The sequence below is a fragment of the Molossus molossus genome, unplaced genomic scaffold (genome assembly GCF_014108415.1).
Source record: "Molossus molossus isolate mMolMol1 unplaced genomic scaffold, mMolMol1.p scaffold_m16_p_15, whole genome shotgun sequence".
NCBI classification, from domain to species: Eukaryota; Metazoa; Chordata; class Mammalia; order Chiroptera; family Molossidae; genus Molossus; species Molossus molossus.
Window position 1 is genome coordinate 53,843,510 of NW_023425350.1, and position 15,726 is coordinate 53,859,235.

Genomic DNA, 15,726 nt, shown 5'->3' on the forward strand with positions numbered 1-15,726 from the left:
GCTCCTTTTGCGCTGTCCCAGGCCTGGCCCCCTGTGAAAAGAATCGAGCGTCCCCTCTCTGGAGCTGTCCCCCTATGACGCCCAGAAAACGCGAAACTTCACGAACAAGGCCGCGGCCCGAGAGACAGATGGTGGGTGAGCGGGAGGTCCCGGTCGCCACGGGAGCCGGGAGCTGGTTCTTGGGAGAACCTATTTGTTGGACCTTAAACACCCACTCTCCACTCATTACCAAGTTGTCTGAGAACCGAAACAACATCCCGGGACGAAATGAAGAAGGCTCGACTGAGTTACACACTGGGGAGGGGGTTGGAGTTTCTCCCAAGCCCCCAGCCCCACGGACACCTTCTTCAGCTCCCTCGTGGGTTGAAACGTTTGTGGCGACCGCCAGACTCAGCTAAAGGGCAGAGACGCGAGAAGATGCCAACGGCTAGGGGGTGAGGGGGTGGGGGTGAGGGAAGGCCTAGATCGCCCCGCCAATGCTCCAGTCCGGTTTTTGTCTCCGACTGCTGGCGCCATCCCCACCCGCGGTCCCTCGCCCCGCCCCGCCCCGCCCCCCACCTTGGGGCAGGTGAGCAGCGGCCAATGGGCGAGCGTGGGGCAGGTGCCCGCTAACTCGCTCCTCGCAGCGCCGCCGCCGAGGCCAGGCTGGGCACTGCTGGAGGACCCGGGACGGGGGTCGGTCCTGGCTGGACTAAGGAGGGAGGGGGCCGAGCTCAGCCCCCAGGCCGTAGAGGCAGCTCGCAGCGTCGCACGGAGCCCGCCCAGTGCACGCGCCAGGAGCTGCCCGCTCGGCGGCAGAGGCCGGCGCGCCAAGCTGCGCGCTGTGGCCCGACTCCGCGTTCGCTGGCTTGCACGCCCCTCGCCGCTCCGCGCGTGGCTCACCCACAGGGGCTGAGCGCGGGCGGGCGGACGGGGGAGGTGAGGGGTGCTGGTGTGTGTGCATGTGCCTGGCTGGGTGCACACCCCGCACGGCGGCGGCGCCAGGACGCGGAGCGCTCTCTAGAGCCCGGCTGCCTCTCTCGGCTAAGGCGCCCGCGACCATGTTCCAGCCCACAGCCAAGCGCGGCTTTACCATCGAGTCCTTGGTGGCCAAGGACGGCGGCACCGGCGGGGGCAATGGCGGCGGGGGCGCGGGCTCCCATCCGTTGGCAGCGGCCGCCTCGGAGGAGCCACTCCGGCCCACGGCGCTCAATTACCCTCACCCCGGCGCGGCCGAGGCGGCCTTCGTGAGCGGTTTCCCCGCCGCCGCCGCCGCGGGCGCCGGCCGCTCGCTCTACGGTGGGCCCGAGCTCGTGTTCCCCGAGGCCATGAACCACCCGGCGCTGACCGTGCACCCGGCACACCAGCTGGGCGCCTCCCCGCTGCAGCCCCCGCACTCCTTCTTCGGCGCCCAGCACCGGGACCCTCTGCACTTCTACCCCTGGGTTCTGCGGAACCGCTTCTTCGGCCACCGCTTCCAGGGTGAGTGCCCACGCTGTGTCCGCCTAGGCGGCTGGCCGGCGCCCGCGCTGCGGTAGCGCGGGGGAGGCTCGGGGGCGCGCGGGGCTGTTCTGAAGTTGTGTCCTCAGAGGCCGATTCCCAAGTAGAGAAGAGCCGCGCCAGATCCATCGCACTTCTGCTGCGTTGGGTTCCCTTCCAGAGAGCCAGGTTAGGACCTTCAGGCTTTCCTAATTATGATGCCGACCCGGACGCCAAACCCGGGAGCATCCTTGGAGCTTCTCCGTGTCCTCCCGGCAGACAGGCTTAATCTCTCCCGGCTGCGCCAGTCCCAATCCAGAGAGCGCCGCGCCCGCCGCCCCCCTCTCCGCCCCGGCTGGATCTGGGACCATACTTTGCTGTCACGTCCATCACCAACTCCCAGGGATCCTCCCTAGCTGGCGCGTCCTAGCAGGGCAAAGTCCACCCGCGTGCCCCGGGTCTGTGGGAAGGGGCAGCGGGCAGGGCAAACTGGAGAGTTAATCTCCAGTATGGTGTTCTTCGCTGTCTTGAGATGTTTCTCATCAACCTCAGTTCGACTTCTCCAAGTCACACACTCCTCTCGGACCCAGGGTGAGGAAGGTTTGCAATAGTAAACCAGCTTCCTCCGCGGTTTGCCTACTCTGGGAGCCCACCCGGCTGCTGGGGGAACCGACGGCAGTCCTCCCAGGCAGGGGGCGGGGGCAAAAAGCTTTTAAGGCCGTAGGCAGTCGGAGCTCCTTGGTCCCCCCGCTAAGGGCAGTGGGTTTCCTAATGATGATTCCCCCGCTGGCCACACACACACACGCATACACACACACACGTACGTTTTAATTATCTGACTTTCCCAAAAGAGAACTGCATTTGTTGGAGTTCATTTTCTTCCTTGAATTGTTGGAGTCTTTCTTTCTTTTTTTCCCTTTCTTTCTTTCTCTCTTTCTTTTTTAAAGAGTAGCCTTAATTTGTGCAGTAATTGCTTTAGTTTTCGGCTTTATTTTGTTAGTGTAGACCGGACCTCAGCCTTGTGAGGTTTAAAGACTCAGATCTAGGTAACCCAGCTTTTAGTGAAACCAATTTAAAGCATATAGCTAGAGTTTACGCTCCTAGAGCTAATCTGATGGTAAATCTGTCTACTAGGTCAAAGTAAACTGGATGTTTGGTACAATTATCTAGATAATCGGAGAAGAAATGAGCTATTGAAGCATTAGCTTTAGCTGCTTGTTTCACAGGAAGCCGCTGTCCTGGGTCCCGATTTGTCAGTTTTCTCAGTGCCTTCTGGCTAGTAGACACTGACCCCAAAGATCCCACAAAATAAGAGAAGGTAATTACTTGCACAAGAATTTTTGTGGGCACAGGTCCACCGTAGGGATTTCAAAGATTTGTCCAAATTATGGAGTTTTGGACGGGGGGCTAGGTGTCACTGAGGCCAGACTGCAGTCCTGTTGGGAGAGAAACCTGTCAATTAAAATCAATATTTACTGATAAAATTAAGTTTTGTTAAAAATTTAGCAACCACCTCGGTCCTCCATAGGCTTGGTTCCCGGCCTGAGTCTTGAAACCCAGTGCCTGAGGATGGATTTGAGAGTCAGGGCTGTTTGTGAACCTTTGCACCAGGTCGGTGGAGGGACTGAAGGAGGGTTCAGCGGTCCGACGAGACGGCAGAGCTGGTCCTAAGCCCTGTGGTCTCTGCTGAGCTGGAGAAGGCCTCTCTCGCTGAGCCCTCGGCTTCGACCATGCCCTCCCAGCCACCTCGCTCGCCTCTGGCCTCGTCCACCCCGGCTGGGCTTTCGGGGCGCCGAGGGCCAGGGCACCTCTCGAGAGATCCAGCTTCGGCTCCGAGCATCCCCAGCCAGACGAGGCCCGATAAATCCTCCGCAAAATTCTTTAGGAAATTGCCGCCGCTCTTTGAGCTATCAGCCCCGGCGGGCACGTTGTCGAGTTGCGAAACGGTTGGATTTTTTTCTCAAGAACCGTGTCTGGATGCGGAGATGGATCCAAGCGTGGCTGCATTTCTAAACTCGGAAATTCGTTGGACACCCAAGGACTTAAGAACCCTGAGACATTTTGGTTTCGGAGCCGGTCAGCTTCGCGGCAGACCAGTGCACGCCGCGGCCCGCCGTGCGCCCTGCGGTCCCAGTGGGGCCTCAGGGCTGCAAGCCGAGCCGGCCCAGGTCTTCCGGCGCCGCGTTTTCTAGAGAACCGGGTCTCTGCGTTGCTCATTTTAGCCCTGTTTTAATACTAGAATCGAAACCCTACATGAACGAAAAGAACTAGTCTGCGCTCGGTACGCTGCGCTTTCTGGCAGCCCGGTCCCGGTGCACAGGGAAGCGGCTTCTCCGCTGAGCAAGGTGGTGGAAAAGGAAAAGCCAGCGCGGGATGGTCAGAACTGGGCTCGGGATCCTGAAGCAGGGGGCTGTTTTCAAGGCCTGAAGGGGAGGTGCTGGTGGAGACCTGGTGTTGGCTGCACTTTGGTGTTATTTCCCGGACATCAGGAACTTTCCAAGCCAGGGAACAGCATCGGGAGGGGTCCTTGGGAGACCCAGCCTTCTGGGACCAGTGTTGGTAAAGGGTCGGTGCTTCAAAGGGCGCCTTTGTTCCGGCAGGAGGAGGGGGAATGAGGTTATCTCCGCTGCCTGGCTAGCCTTTCCCTCTCGTAGCCCCAGGCCCCTCTGCCTCGCCATCAGGCCTAGAGCCCTTGGCCGGCCTCGGCCTCTGCTGAAGGGACTGCAGCTCTCGCCTTGGGCCCACCGGAGCCTTAGCTCCCACCTCCAGTCGCCTCCTTCGTTCTTGGGAGTCTCTATTGCTAGTTCCTAGCCACTGCCTTGAAGTGGCCCGCAGAGAGAGGCTGGAGGAAAAAGGGTTTGGGTGGGGTTCAGTTCCTGGCTCCAGGGAAGGCTAAGCCAGCCCCTTTTTAATTTCCCACCTGTCCTTGTCTGAAACTGACAGCCCACGCTCACAGCCCAGAATTACTGGATAAAAACAGGCCACACCACACTCCAGCCCCAAGCTTGTTCTGCCCTTGTGCTCCAGTTAAGGGAAACTGAAGCCTGGTAGCGATTGACACAAACCACAAAATTATAAAGCAGCCGTCAAATCACACACACTGAGGCCAGACTGCAGTCCTGTTTCCTCTGCTCCATACTGCCCTTCACACCTCTGCATCCCAGTCACTGACACCTAGAGTCTCTCTGCTGCCACCTCACTTCTGACCAGCCTGGGCCAGTCCAGCTGCTGGAGCCAAACCCTGCAAATGCTGGGATGACCTATGCTTTCTCTCTTTCTCTCTAGCTCATTTATCTGGAGGATATGCCTGTTGGGACATCACCTTGGCTCAGAACGATGTTTTTAAAAGCAATTTATTTTAACATGAACAAGAAGCATCTGCTTCCCACCGATCTCTCCCACTTTTCTCTTACCCACACTTGAGACTTGAATCCTTATTCCTACCTGGATCAGGTTCCTCCTTTTACTCCCTTTTACCCCTTTCTGTCACCTCTCTGATCATCTGTCCCCTCCACTACCACAAGTTAAATTTCTCTTCCTTCAGTTAGGCCTGAGAGTCCTGGGCCTGCCCCATCTTGAAGGGCCCAATGAGCAAGGTGTACCTCCCTCTATCTTCCTATGATGTGACACCACCCCCCTCCCTTCTGTAGCAGCACAGATCCAGCAACTTGAAATGGATAAGGTGACTGGAAATTAGTGACTTCTCCCAGTCAGGGCACATCATCTCCATTCAGAAAACCCCAGCAATAAAGTTAGTCTGTGTCAGTGTCTGAAGCCCAGGGACTTGGAGAAAGTAATGTCAAGCAGTTTCCACCAGCAGAGGGACATGAACCTGGAGAGTTTTAGCAACAGCAACTCAATTATGTGCCTTGCTTCACTTACAGGCATATTTCCAGAGACGGGGAGTTCTCAAGGGAATAATCTAGACAGTTGTTTTAAGTACAAAACAACAGGTCAGATTGAGTTCAACCAGTGGCCATTTCTGAAGAAATTCATTGGATCAGTCAATCTCAGCAGCTAACTCTGTCAAAACATTCTATCTAGGGCTCTGCATTATTGGTGGGCCAGGGGGACTGTTATGGGCCACTGCATGAGAATCCATGGGTGATTTCAGGGCCTTTGAGTTTGTTAGCATATGCAACCAAGCCAGAGAGGACCTAGTGGGGTTGGGGGTTCATGGAGACTGGGGCTGTGGGTGGAAGCTTGTTTAGTTTTTGTAGTTCCTGAACCCACCACCCCAGCCTCAACCAGTCTAATGTCATGCCCTCCTCCTCCTGCATCTAGGAGCGGAGTCTCCATGATGGCCCGCATTTGCCAAGGGACAGCCACACTCTTTGAAATTCTTTATTGTAGGTGGGAGAAAAAGACAGTAGAAATCTGGAGCATATATTTACTCATGCCCATGCAGACACCATTATACCTATATTTATATATCTATCTGTCTATCTCTATCTATCTACCTACCTACCTGTCATCTATCTATACAGAACTATATTAGAGAGAAAGATGATATCAAGATATTTATAAACATATTTCTTTAGCACAGGACTATTCAGGGATGAAGCAAGTTCTTTTCCCACTAAAGAGCAGTGAGAGTCTCCTGTGGGGAGAGGGTTTTACCTGAGAGGACAGGGGAGAGAGGTGGGGAAAGGCAAAGGAAAAACCTGATCTTAGACCTGCAGGTGCTGCCTGGCCATTGACCTAACTGATGGCCTATTTTTACCACTTGCAAGGTAGAGGCTGGGCCTGTTGGTAGGCATTTTGTAAGGGCTAGTAGCCTGAGCAAGGCTGGTTCCTTGGGTATCTTCTAGTTAGTGAATCTGTGTTTGGCCTGCGGGTACCTAACAGCTTCACTGTTCCCCTATCACCTTTCTGACACCCAGCCCTTTCTGTTCTGGTCCACTTTGAGGGAGATATGATGGGACAAGCAGAGCTAAGGGACTTTTCTCACACCCTGGCCTCTTGGGTTGCTCCAGGCACTGTGGATTTAGGCTGACAGGGGCCTCCCCTAGCCCGGGCCCACCCCTGGCCCAACAGCAGTGCCGCATTTCTGTGCGTGTCCCAACCGGGTAGCTCTGGGAGTGTGGGGTGTTGAGGATGAGAGTGGACTTAAGGGAGGGGGGCAAACGGGAGAGGGGAGAAAGAGAGGGTCAAGGATTGGAGAGGGTAGCAGAGCTCTCAAGGGAGTACGGGTGCGGGCCAGAGATGCCCCGGGCTGCGGCTCATGGCGCCCCTTCTCTCTGTCTGTACTTGCGTGAATTGCCGTCGGCGGCACCGCGGCAGCGAGCGACGTGCCCCAGGACGGGCTGCTTCTGCACGGCCCCTTCGCGCGCAAGCCCAAGCGGATCCGCACAGCCTTCTCGCCATCGCAGCTGCTGCGACTGGAGCGCGCCTTCGAGAAGAACCACTACGTGGTGGGAGCCGAGCGGAAGCAGCTGGCCGGCAGCCTCAGCCTCTCGGAGACGCAGGTAACAATCACCCCGCCAGCAGGCGGCCGGTGCTCACCCGGGAGCCCCGTTAGAGGTGGGAGCGGGCCGGTACCGGAGCAGCCCGAGCCTCCCCCAGGCTTCCCGGAGCCCTCTCCTGCCCAGTGCAGAAAGCCACCCCGGCGACGCTCCTGCAAAACCTGTCTTTAGAGCCCCGGGTCTCCAAAGGTGTTTAGTCTCCAAAGGTGTTTAGTCTCCAAGAGGCCGCAGGATTTTAATCCAGCCCTAAGGACCGAGTCCGCTTCTAACGCCATCTCAGCGCTGATTTCTGACCCTCTTTTCCCGCCACTCTTCCGGGGCGCTCACGGTTTCGGGGGACACCCCGGTCTTCCCCGTACTGACTCTGCTGCCCGTTCAAGGGCAGAGCTAGCAGGGGCCTCGACTGCCTACTAACGCATGCGGTAGAGGGAGAAAGCCCCCGAGTCCTCGAGGTAGAAGCATCAGAAACAGGGGATAAGCTAGGGAGCGGCCAGCCTCGCTTGAGGTCGGAGGGCGGCCCTGATCTGGGTCCAGGCCGGCTGGCAGGGATCCGTGGAAATGGCTCCGGAAATGCGCGGGCCTCTGAGGAATGGTGGGAAAGTAGATTCTGGATATTCAGAGACTGTTTTCAGTCACCTGAAGGGCTGTTGAGTCCAGGAGAGAATAAACTCTGGGGTTGGAGGGGTTTGAACCGGTGAAATTACAATCGCCACATATATACATTTTTTGTAATTGATAATTTTAAGAAATTGTTTAAAGGAGTAGATGGGAGTTACAGGGAGGCAGATTTGGGTTAATTGTAAGAAAAGTCTTTGCTGCAAATAAATGCTGCCTGGAAGCAATGCCTAAGCTTTTGGTCCTCCCCAGTACGACTTGCTAGAAGGGCCCGCTGCTGCCCTGGAGGACTTCAGTGTCTGGTTGGGCTTCGGAAGACCTTGCTCTCTTGGTCCTTGTCAACTCTCAGATTTGCAAATAAGAGACGTTTGCAAGCTAACCTAGCATCTCATCATCAGCTTCTCTTTTCTATATTCCTCGCTCCCTACCCTTCACCTTAGTCCCGACCACAAGAAGGAGCCGGGCTGGAGGTGAGGGTTTCAGGAGAGCAGCCTGGGGTTTTCCAGGGAGGGTAGGAAGGGGGCGTAGTGGGAGAGTCCAAACCCTAACTGCGTCCCCAGCTCCCTGCGCCAGCCCACCTCACCAGCTTGTTCTCCCATCGCATTTTGGTAACTACTAAGGTCCTGTCTGCTGCCCAATTTAATCATTGCATTGCTCCCATCTTCACTAAAGGACCCATGTGTTTTTTGGTTTTGTTTTCAGATTTGCTAGCTGGGCTGTACTAACCGTAGAGAGAAAGCGTGCAAAACAACGGAGTTAATTCTAAAAACGTTTTAAAGAAAGATATATTTTTTAAAAAAACATGTTAATAGAATAATAACCCCCTTTTCCTTCTGGCAAACAGCTTTTAAATTTGTCTAAAACAAGGTGCCAACTTAAGAATGGTGTATACAGTTAACTTCTTTTAAAAAGTACTAGTTATTAATTTTTAATGGAAGAAGTGTAAGAAAACAAAAAGGCTTATAATTCCTGTACCCACAGATTAACACTGGTTGAAATAATGTCACTGTTTTACAGTTTCAATTTTTTAGCTCAATGAGAGCATTTTTAATTAACTTTCTTTAACTGAATCTTACTGCCTATTAATATTTGCTCCTAACAATGCCAGTTAGTAAACATGATTGTTTCTTTCATTTTTATTGTAAAGACAGTTCAAACTTATATTTAAAACAAACATTTTAAACAGCTTCACTATCAAAACTCTTGCCTAATCTGATCCCATCTATATAGGTGAGCTGGTTTTAGCATACAGAACGAAAAACAATAGAACCACAGGAAGTTTGAGCCTGAGAAACCTCCTTGTAGACGCTGTCTTTCCAGGTGAGGACTCAGATGGAGAGACTGGGCAGAGCTCCCCCGGCAGGTGGATGGGATTTCAGTATCTGCCTTCCACCTAACTGTGTGACCCTTGAGCAAGGTACTCAACCTCTCTGAGCTCACTTTCCTCCTCCAAGAAATCGGTTGTTTAAGGATTAAAGGCACTTAATATTAACTCAAGTAATATTAATTCTCATTCCCAGGTCTTCCCTTCCTTCTAGTTAAAATAATACATCACATTAGTATTATAATCAGATTCAAATCTAGGCTGCCTGACTCTTAGTCCAGTGTTCTTTCTGCTATGTCCAGTCTCCTTTACCATCAGAGCTGTCTTTCTGTCCCTCTCCTAACTTACATTTGGCCTAATTTGTTATATCATTAACTAATTGCCTATTCATCTCTCAGTATTTACCAGGCAAGCTTACCTGTCATTTCCAGCTATCAGCTACTTGTCAAGCATCAGTCACTCCCATCAGCCCCTTGCCATTTATTTCTACTGTCAATATCTATAATTCTCTCAGAGTGCTCTAATCTGTCCCTCACAGATAGCTGCTTTATATCTAGCCATTACTTACGTCTGCGCTCATTAAACTGCCTCCCAAAGCTGGTTAATTTATATTTCCTATTTTCTATTCATTATAATCTTCTTCCTAACAATAACTCCTACTTACCCAACTATTGGTTGGTTATCTCTTTATCATCTATTTTGTTTTATCTTCTGTGTATCCATCATCCATGTCAAACTTCCATCTCTGTAGATCTATAGATCTATTTAGCAACTGACAGATGGTATATTCCTATGTCTGCTAATGGTTATTTATCATCTATCTCATGAGTTCTGGCTTTGTCTTCTTTCTGGGCCTCAGTTGCTGTACCTGTAAGACTTAATGAAATTAACTCCAGGGTTCTTTCCAGCCCTAAGTTTCCGACTCATCTATATTATACTTCTCTATGTTTCCATATAATCCCTCCTCTAAGTTCTCAGAGCACACAGTATACGTCCTACATATCAAAATATGCACAGGACTTTGCTATTGTTTAATTATCTTCTATGTCCAAATGTCAGTCTGTAAAGAGGCTGTATCTGTTACACAATGAAATCGTAAAATGCAGTTAGATTCCTAGGCTCCATTCAGGAGAGTCTCTTAGGAGTTTCAGGATGGGAACCATCCTGCTCCCTGTCCCTCTGTTATCTCTTTCCCTTGCATTTTCTTCTAGATTGTTGATCTAGATACTGTAATCTAGTTTTACCCACGGATAAAGCTTCTGGGAAGGTTTGACAAATCAGTGTGTGGATCTTAATCCAGAGCTCTGGGGTCTCTGTAAGCCCAAAGCTTTAGCATAGAGTTTGGGAAGGGGGACACCCTGAGCTTCTTTGTTGAGGAAGGGCTGTTTGTGTGGTTGCCAGTAGGGTATTTGTACCAGGATGATGGTGGTTTTATCCAGGAGGAGAATGGAGGGGCCCCCGGCTCTTCTCCTTTCTGGGTCTAATCACTTGCTCCTCACTGCTGTGGGGCAGCCCTGGAGTCTGACCTGGATGATGCCTATCTAAGTTCAGTCCTGGGGGTTTGGTCCGATCCGAGCCATGAGTACAAGTGAGTGAGTGTGTGTGTATGTATGTGTGTGATGGGTGTGTGTAACATTGTGTGCCTACAATATGGAGCACAGATAGGCTTAGTGTTATTGATGCCCACCAGATGCTGGCAAGCCATCAGATAGCATGCAGTACAGCTTGCATGCTTCTGTGCATGTGTGTGAGGGACACATTAGTTTTAGGGGGAGTGAGAGAAAGCATTTGGTTGCTCCAGGCTGATTGACTGGTCAATGTTTCCAGCTGCCCCTTCTGCTCTGAATAGTCCAGCAGGTGTTTCTTGACCTTCCCTGGCTGTAAGTTTAGCTGAGCTGTGAGGGGAAAGGGTGCAGGAATGTGGTCCTTGGCCTTGGAGATTCCTCTTATAGTGGTGGGACCTAAAATCAAAGTGTGCGCATTTGTGGGACATGCACAGGATGAGCAACTGGAGTCCCCTTGGTCACGGGTGTGGGCTTAGGGAGCTCAGGGAGAGCCACATGGGTGATTTGCCTGAGACTGAGGGCAAGCATCCAGGATGCTCTGGGAGAGGAGATGAGGAGACTTAGGAAGAGTTAGGGCTATAATTGATGGGGGTTGGAGGTGACCTCAGTTTGGTGGGGTGAGCGTTGAGCTTAGCTTGGCATTGGGCTTGACCTTGAGAGTGGGAGCAGCTCACATGATCAAATGATAGAGAATGGATCCCTTGCCCTGGCTGGTTTGGCTCAGCGGTTAGAGTGTTGGCCTGCAGACCCAGGAGTCACGGGTTCAATTCTGGTCAAGAGCACATACCTAGGTTGTGGTTCAGTCCCCAGCCCTGGTCGGGGGTCATGCAGGAGGCAACCAATCAATGTGTCTCTCTCACATCAATGTCCCTCCCTCCCTCCCTCCCTCCCTCCCTCCCTCCTCCCCTCTCCCACTCTATCTGAAGATAAATGGAAAAATATCCTCAGGTGAGGATTTAAAAAAAAGAAAACGCAAATGGATCCTTCATCCTGTGCAATCCCTCAAGATGAGTGCAGGGAGGAGAGCAGGCTGAGGGGTGGCTTGATTTGTGTCTCCAAGTCGCTGTCTAGTCTGAGGACGTTCTCTGTGTCTGAGGATGACAGAATAGGAGGACACAGTCTTAAATTAAAGCAGAAGAGAGAGCAGTAGGACATAAGGAGGAACTTTTTGTATCTGTTACTTCAGGAGAGGACAGGTATTCACCTGAAAGTATGCAGGGGCCAGGAGCCACAGACCCTTCCATTTGGGATGAACTAAGGTTGGGAGTGATGGAAAAGAATGGATCCAGACCTAGTTCATCCAAACAGCAGATGGCTACAGCTGTAGTTTGCTTGCTTGTTAGTTCCTTTGTCCATTCACTCATGCATTCATATATGCATGCCTTTATTCATTAATGCATAAATTGATCAATCCACTAATGCATTCATTGACTCATTCATTCATTCATTCATCCATCCATCCATCCATCCATCCATCCATCCATCCATCCATCCATCCACAGCAGTTTCATGTTCTTTTTATCCTGCCTGATTCAAGCTGACCCTTGTTCCTCCCAACAATGAGTTTCCCTCCCCGAGCTTCCCCTACAAGTAGTTAATACAGTCCACAACCTGGAGAATTAAGAATTGACTGTCTTGTAGAAGTGTCCACTGAACTAAGCCAAATCAGGATCCCATCTCTTCAGCAATTAGCACTTTCCAAACCACTCTTTTGATTAGACCTCAATCTCTCTGCCATTGATTTCCTCCTGTGTTCCAGGTCTGGCCCAGAGCATAGGGCTGGGCCACCTCATCTCTCTGTCCAGCTGGCTGAACAGACCTGGAATGTGTCCACTAGGACCTCAAAGCAGACTAACTCACTGCTTTGGTTCTCCAGGTTCCCAGAGTCCAGCGAGGAGACAGGTTCCAGCACATAAATGATTGCACTGCTGGGGTCACTGTTACTGAGACAGAGAAAAATACTAAGGAAGTAAAGGTGGGTAGTGGGGCAGGTCCAGTCTCAGAACACCTGAGCAGGGTTTTGAAGGCTGAGAGTATTTGAGGTGGGGTAACTCAGGCAAAAGTGGAGACTCTTAGAAGGCTCTGACTTATCTAAAAAACTGAGAGACATTCAATGAAGTAGGGACTTGGGAGACCATAAGAAACCTCTCCCCAAACCCCAACAGGTCAGAGATGGTGAGGGCTTCCTCCAGCCAACATCTCACCTGTGCCTTTGGGACTTAAAGAGAGGCGTGCGGGAGTTGGGGGTGGGGGGAACAGGTACAGAAGAAGGTCTTTTAAGGGTGACTCCCACAGAGCTGGCAGCCACACTATGTGACCTGGTACCTTTATAGGTCCTCTGTGCTCTAGGGAAGGGGCTCTGGGGTGAGGCTGGGTTGGGGAGGTCATGGGTGTCACTCTTATTTCCTATATATTCAGAGCCCAGTTCCTTTTCTTTTCCAAGTAAAATATCACTATTCATTGTTATCGGCAATCCATTAAAGAACATTCAGAAAAGTAGAAAAAAGAAAAGTCACCCATACTTTGGGTACATTTCCTTCTAGTCTTTTTTCCCCATGCATAGATTTTATTTTTCCACGGTGGTGATCAAACTGTGCATCCTGCCATTTTCACTAATATCACTAAGTCATAAGCATCCCCCTGTTAGTACAGTCTTTGTAAACAGCATCTGGACACTCAGCCCAAGGCTGTTCTCTAGAAGATAGCCAGGCTGCCTGGGAAGAGGGTTTACAGTCCTGATTCTAGACAGCTGCCTCCTTGACACTGCTTGTTTTCATGAGGAAAATATTCAGAATCAACTTTTATTTGGGTGTGCCAGGAAGCTGCCCCTGTGCCCGAAGTCCCACCATTGAAGCTTTTCTTATTTGGGCCAGTGATTCTAGGCAAGGGTAGCAGGCTGGGTCCATGCTGGAAGGAGATGTGGGAGTGTGTGGGAGGAAGAAGCTGCAGAAAGGGGTGCTGTCCCTGGTGCTGCCCAGGATCACCCCATCACCAGGCTGGTCATGCCTAACTCGCAGCCAGCCCTTTGGGCCTTAGGAATGCTGCCCCAGGCCAGCATCCAGACGTGACTCATGTACACGCCTTGCACAGGAGGCAGGGCAAGCTCACCCACTTACTGGGTGGCACAGTCATAGCAGGCTTCAGGGTGGATGGGTAGGTGGGGGCAGGGGCCAGGCTGGCTGCCAAATGGTTATGCTGAGAACCACCCAGGGCCCAACTATCCCTGTGCCCAAGGAAGGTGGCCGTGGAATCTAGAAGCCCTGTGCCTAGAGCATCTGCCATCCTCCCCGTGTGCCTGAGGGGAGTCACACAGGCGAGGGGTCTGAACCCTGCCCTGGAAATGAGGGAAGAAGGCCCTTTGCTCATGTTATGGCCTGAAGCCAGGCCCCTCGTCTTGTCCTGTGGCTGGCTGGGTGCCCTGCTAGCACCACACTGGTTGTCTCCACCCTCTCCTGATCAAGGCAGGGGGCGGTGCTGCGGAACCCTGGGGAGGGGGAGGGGGAGCCCAGGTCGGGTAGGCTCCTTGGAAGGGACAGAGGGGAGGGTCTGGGAATTGTGAGGGTCGGGCATCCTGGGCAGGAAACTGCTTCCTGGGCCTGGCTTTGGCTGCCATCGCCTGGCTTCACGGTGAAGGACTGTGGCTTCCCCCATCCCCACAGAGCAGGAGCTGGACTGTCTGAGAACTGCCCTTGGCCCTGCCCAGGACTTAAGGATCTCCCCTGAGCCGTCACTGCCGCAGTCAACGCCAAGGCGCTCGCCGTCAGTCCACATACACAACTTGTCACTCACCATCCGCCCGGGCACCATGGTTTGCCCTAGCTGCAGTTGGCACTACTTGCTTTTGAATATGCTGTCACTTTCAGGAGACCATCCGTGCCTGGTAACCCTGCCCACTCTGCGTCACCTGCCCCAGAGACCCTCTGGCACCCTGGGGCCACAAGGGCCCCAGAAAGCATGTCTCCTATAGACCAGGCTCTTGAGCCCAGAGAGGGGAAGGAATTCAGCAGAGGGTCAGCAGCCAGGCCCCTGCCTGGACTCAGGATCGTGGGGTCTGGCCTGGCTCGGCAAGGCCCAGTGAAAACTTGCATGGCCAGGAGAAGACAACAGACGGAGCATGCGACGGCTTCATATGTTCCCTCATTTGCGTTCCCACCAGCCCTGTGGAGGAGTGATTATTGTCTCTTCTCTAGAAGCCGGTGGAGACCCAGGTCTGCTCGGCTGCAGAGCCTGGGCCTCCCCCTGTGGTCTGTGGCTACAGGATGCTCAGCAGCTCCACCCACCTCCCTTCCCTCAGTTGAGAGGGACAGGAAACCACCCCTTTCTGGCCCACTTGTCCTCTCCAGGGCTAAAGGCTTCCGAACCCAAGGTGGCGGCTGGCCAGAGGAAAGAACTCAGGCCTCGGTTTCCCCATCTGGCTCCCAGCTCAGTCTGAGTGCTGAAGCCCTGGTGGCTGCTCTGGGGGCCTCCTGGGTGTTTCTCACCTGTGCCCCTCCCTCCCCGGCCCAGGTGAAGGTGTGGTTCCAGAACCGGAGGACAAAGTACAAGCGGCAGAAGCTGGAAGAGGAGGGGCCCGAGTCGGAGCAGAAGAAGAAGGGCTCCCACCACATCAACAGGTGGCGCATCGCCACCAAGCAGGCCAACGGGGAGGACATCGATGTCACCTCCAATGACTAGGGTGGACAGCCATGAACCCATGAGGGCAGAGTGCTGCTCGCTGCTGGCCAGGCCCCCGGGTGGGCCCAGCTGGACTCTGGCTACTCCCCGGCCGGGCTGTGGGGAAGCCTCAAGTCACAGCCCCGTAGGGCTTCAAGCCTGGGGCTACCACCGACAGAGGGACAAGTAATGGGCTGGCTGAGGCCTGGGACTGCTCGACCTTCTCCTCGGAGAGCCTGCCTGCCTGCCTGCCTGGGCAGGCCGACAGCCACTGCTGCCTCCCAGCCGTTCTCCATTTCTCTTTTCTTTTGGTTTTGATGCATTTCTGTTTTAATTTATTTCCAGGCACCCACTGTAGTTCTTAGTGATCCCTGTGTTTCCCCTCCCTATGGGAATAATAAAAGTCTCTCTCTTAATGATGCAGGCATCCAGCTCCAACCCCAGAGCCCACCAGCCTGGGGTGGTGGATTCGGGTCCTGGGGGGCCCTTGGGGACTGGCAGAGCCAACCTGTTCCGGGCCTGGGAGCTTGGGGTGGGCCTTGGAGATAACTCCTTTCCTGTGTTGCTCATCAACCTGGTCTCTTGCTCAAACTCCACAACAAGAGAAACTGAGGCTAGATATGGGAAAGACCACAGTGTATACGAG

The 15,726-nt window shown here is 53.1% G+C and overlaps 1 protein-coding gene across 2 annotated transcripts; it reads left to right on the forward strand.

The window, feature by feature from the left end:
- The first annotated feature begins 566 nt into the window (after positions 1 to 566).
- Positions 567 to 15,499, forward strand: EMX1 (empty spiracles homeobox 1). 2 transcript variants are annotated; one of them, XM_036263358.1, is made up of 3 exons: positions 567 to 1,461; positions 6,742 to 6,926; positions 14,934 to 15,499. In XM_036263358.1, exons 1-3 carry the CDS (start codon positions 942 to 944, stop codon positions 15,099 to 15,101), a joined length of 873 nt encoding a protein of 290 aa, XP_036119251.1. In that variant the 5' UTR covers positions 567 to 941; the 3' UTR covers positions 15,102 to 15,499. The 2 variants fall into 2 exon arrangements, with proteins under 2 accessions (XP_036119251.1, XP_036119252.1); XM_036263359.1 differs by having other exon boundaries at positions 1,041 to 1,465; positions 6,746 to 6,926.
- Positions 15,500 to 15,726: the final 227 nt, after the last annotated feature.